At 51.8% G+C, this 4,169-nt stretch overlaps 1 protein-coding gene across 1 annotated transcript in view; it reads left to right on the top strand.

Annotated features, from left to right (window-relative positions):
- ANHX (anomalous homeobox) overlaps positions 1-2,929 on the top strand; it is a 17,223-nt gene extending 14,294 nt beyond the window's left edge. The window contains exons 7-9 of the mRNA XM_027771369.1: positions 1,274-1,406; positions 2,449-2,533; positions 2,807-2,929. Coding sequence (XP_027627170.1) covers positions 1,274-1,406; positions 2,449-2,533; positions 2,807-2,893 — 305 coding nt within the window. The 3' untranslated portion in view covers positions 2,894-2,929. The remainder of the gene's footprint in view (positions 1-1,273; positions 1,407-2,448; positions 2,534-2,806) is intronic.
- Positions 2,930-4,169: the final 1,240 nt, after the last annotated feature.

Here is a 4,169-nt window from a genome sequence, read left to right as displayed (position 1 = left end):
TTTTTTTGGGGGGGGGGGTTTGTAGGGCACAATGTGTGCTCACAGAAAGACAGAGAGAGACAGAAAGTGAGAAATCACCCTCCAAGGGGATGGCCGCACCACAGTCCCTCCTCCTCCATTCTCTTCTCAGAATCTTGGGCATGCATGCATATGCGCCCAGTGTGAGTTTAAGCCACCGGGGTCTGGGACTCGAACCGTGGTCAACTACATGGGAGTCCAGTGACCTAACCATTATGCAATCTGCTGGTCCTGAGCACTCTCACTCTATCTGCAGGTGTCCCTGTCTTGTTCCCTGCAGACTGCCTGGGGGCCAGCACGCCCTGCTTCTTCCAGCCCCAACTCCCTGTCTGACACATGTGGCCATGGGACTGCAGAACTTTGGACGCTGAGCTGTGGCTTTGCTCTCCTCTTCCTCTCGGAATGAGGAGACAGAACCACTGCTCTGATGCATCTGAGCAGGACGTGCAATTGTTCCTTGTGTTGTTTCCTCCATGTCAGAGGCAAATTCTGCATGGAAGAGAGACTAGTGCAGAGCAGAGGGCATGTCACATTCCGGAGGGGAGGTGGGCCCTTTGACTCGAAAGGGTCTGGGCAGCTGTTCTGTGCTGGCCAGGAGGGAGGACCTGCCAGTCTCACCCTGAGGCCTGTCCTGTGTCTGAGATCAGGGCTGTCTTAGTTTTTCCATGTCGTAGCTCTGGGCAGAAAAAGCCTGCCTTCTCAGGCCACCTCCCCTTTAAGTGTGTGTCCACCCAGAACTGACCAAATCCACTGCAGCTTGCCTTTGAGAGTGGAAGACACACTGAGATAGTCTCCAAAACATTTTAAATCGAAGGAAAGTCAAAAGTAGTCACAGCTCACACATCAGGGAAGTCATGGTGCAACCCAGGTAAGAGGTAAGAGTGAAAAATGTGGATGACTGGTAGCCAAGTGTCCGGTGAACCAGCTCCAAGAGAAGGACGAGGGCGAGTTCTCTTCCTACAGGCCAGCAAGAGGGAGTGTGGCAGGCCCCTTCCTGAGTCTGTGCTGGAATCACATGAGGTTCCCATGACAAAGCAGAATTTGAAGCCAGCAGAATTTACTTGGCTCTGGCCTCTGGAAGCCTGGAAGGGCTGTGAGACCTGCATTTCTGAGGGCTCCTGCAGAGAGCGAGGTGGTATATGTGCCCAGGCTGCTGGGTCCAACAGTGTCGCCTCCTCCTCGGGTCTCAGTTATGCTATACATGGGCCATGCCCCTTCCTCCCGACAGGATGTCATGGGATTCCTTTCTGTGCAGGGTTTGCCGACCTGCCTCATGGCAGCCCCCAGGACATGCACCTGGAGGAAAGCTCAGGCACGGGCGCTGGGCAGGCAGGGCTGCAGGCCACACAGCCACCGCCGCAGGCTCCCGAGTTCGTCCTCTCTGAGAGGTAAGCCTCAGGAGCCCAGGCTGGGACCATGCCTCCCATGGCTGGAAGGTGGTTTTGGGAACCTTAGGCCAGGCTGACCAGGGTATGTGTCCTGTGAGGGCAAAATTATACAGGACATGTGAGAGGGCAGCCTCCAGGGCATGTGCTCTGCTTGCTGGAATGGCCACCTGTCAGGAACTGGGCTTGCTTTTCCACTTACAGCTGGGAGCCAAGGTAGGGCAGAGGCTGACACGGCCTCTCCGCGTGGCAGCCTCAGCCCTTCCTTTCGTCCCTCCTGCCCACCCTCGCCATGTTAGGAGCCCTTTCATGTAGACATGTGTTTGATGTGCCTGGAGCCCTCCCCTGTAGACCTGTGTTGGCCATGTCAGGAGCTCCCCATATAGACCTGTGTTGGCTGTGTCAGGCAGGAGCCCCCTCATGTTGACCTGCGTTGGCCATGTTAGGAGCCCTCCCATGTAGATGTGCGTTTGCCATGTCAGGAGCCCTCCCATGTAGATGTGTGTTGGCCATGTCAGGAGCCCCCCATGTAGATGTGTGTTTGCCATGTCAGGACCCCTCCCATGTAGATGTGTGATGGCTGTGTCAGGAGCCCTCCCATGTAGATGTATGATGGCCATGTCAGGAGCCCTCCCCATGTAGACCTGTATTGGCCATGTTAGAAGCTCCCTATGTCGACGTGTGTTGGCCATGTCAGGAGCCCTCCCCATGTAGACCTGAGTTGGCTGTGTCAGGAGCTCCCCATGTAGAGCTTCCCATGTAGCTTCCCATGACCATGTGTTGGCCGTGTCAGGAAAGAGAGGCTCCTTTGTAACCTCTCTTTCTTCATGTCCCTGCTCACTGGCTCCTATCTGTGGATGCCCTCTGCCTTGCTTTGAGTGGCACTCTACCCAACTCCCCGCACAGCCCAGGGCCCTGCAAGGCTCTGCTCTCAGCAGTGAGTATCAGACACTGTCGCAAGTGCCTGATGAGCAGAACCCCTGGATCGACAGTACTGCCCACTGCCCCCCTGAGACAGCTTATGCTGACCCCATCCCTTTTCCAGCCCTGTGGAGCTGGCACCAGCCCCATCTGTCTACCCTGGCCCTGTGTCTGCCATGGAGCTGAGCCAGCCCCTGCCTTCTCACCAGGTGAGGCCATCCTGCAAGCACCATGTGTTTTTCTCTTAATTTCTGGATCCACAGCTCATAGCACTGAGTGGGGCTTGGCTAGTGCATAAACCAGGTGAAGATGAGCAGGGCAGGGATGACTCGTGGCCACACAGTAGACCAGGAGCTGTAATGGGGGTACCCTGGGGCCACACGGGTGAGTGGGTATGTGTGGGGTCTGGGGTGCCAGGTAGGGAGGCAGGTCTCAGAGCCTGCCAGGGGCGCGTCTGTGTAATGCTGTGTTAAACTTTCCAGGTGCAGTGGCCCGGCAGCCAGGCCTCCAGTGATGCCTTCTGGGGGGCCAGGATGCTCCTCGAGTTTTCAGGGGGCAGCCTGGGCTGAGTGTCTCCTGAACGCCAGACAAGCACTTGTGGTGGAGCAGGAGCAGGTAGTTCAGCCATTGATACAGCAGGACAGAGCTTCAACCTGAATACAAAACAGAGGTCCCCAGAGATCTCTGAGGGCTGCTGCCCCAAGTGGAGGCTTTCTCAGCCCAGTGAGAGTTTGCATGTTGGTTGGGAGCTCTCTGTACTGAAGGAGACATTAGGACGTGTTTAAGGTCAGAAGTCAAGGCAGGTCTGTTCCCTTAGGCAGTGATAGACCAAGCAGAGCTCCTGGCCGTGTGCAGTGAAGCCCTTCTAGAGAGGAAGGTGCGACTGCCCGCTGCCCGCCCAGCCTCTCTGCTGCTCTCCCCACGCAGCATTCGGAGATTCCCATTGTGAAGGCTTTTTCCTTGAGTTCTGAGAGACAAACCTGATTGCGGATGGCCCAGGCACAAGGAATCAGGCTTTCAGATTTTAATTTGTTGTGTTTGTGAAGCAATGTTGTATGTAATTAAAGTTTAATGTTTTTGACACCCCCCCCCTTTTTTTTAAGAGGAGGACAACACATTTAATTTTATTTCAATCAAATCATAACCTTTTCTGTTCCAACTGCTGCAAAGTGCATCTACAATTTTCCATTACAGATCCACTTTAAAAGGTTTCCTGTGACATTACAGCAAGCCTCTTTCTCCAGAGTTTTAGTCCTGAATTCTTCCTCAAATGAAAACTCCATTTCAGTAAATGATAAACCAGACACTTAAAAGGACAGCCAAGAAGTCTTCCAACAATTTATTAGAAAGAATGTAGACATTAAAAAAAATCCCCGCTGTCATGAACATAAATTGAGGTTTTTCAGCCCTAGTATAAGCTGAATCAAAAGAAGAAGAAAAATCCAATAGTGTATTAACATTTTTTTTCCCACTCATTTGCCATACTGACAGTGTAAATACAAATCTGGTCTAAATGTACAGACTCTCAAGCAACAATGTACAGTTTTCTTTATCCTCCATGCTAAGAGATGTAAAAGCTTAAGGGCCAAACAATACCAAATGTATAGGCTTCAAAAACCATCTAAGTAGGGCATTTGCTTGTTAGCTAAGATACATCTAGGAACACTGACAAGTAATCACTTACATACAGTAATGTGAAGTAAATTTTTTGAAAAATAAACTTCAATAGAACAATCTTTAAAGATACACCAGAGGAAGATGTGGTTACGTTTCAGGTATCAGCCAATTTTTGTTTCATCCTCTTTGAATCCATGTTCTAAAATCTAAAATTTAGTTCTCTTTCCC

The sequence above is a fragment of the Tupaia chinensis genome, unplaced genomic scaffold (assembly GCF_000334495.1).
Source record: "Tupaia chinensis unplaced genomic scaffold, TupChi_1.0 Scaffold000211_1, whole genome shotgun sequence".
Taxonomy (NCBI): domain Eukaryota; kingdom Metazoa; phylum Chordata; class Mammalia; order Scandentia; family Tupaiidae; genus Tupaia; species Tupaia belangeri.
The sequence above is the reverse complement of the archived record's forward strand: the minus strand, read 5'-3'. Positions and strand labels throughout refer to the sequence as shown.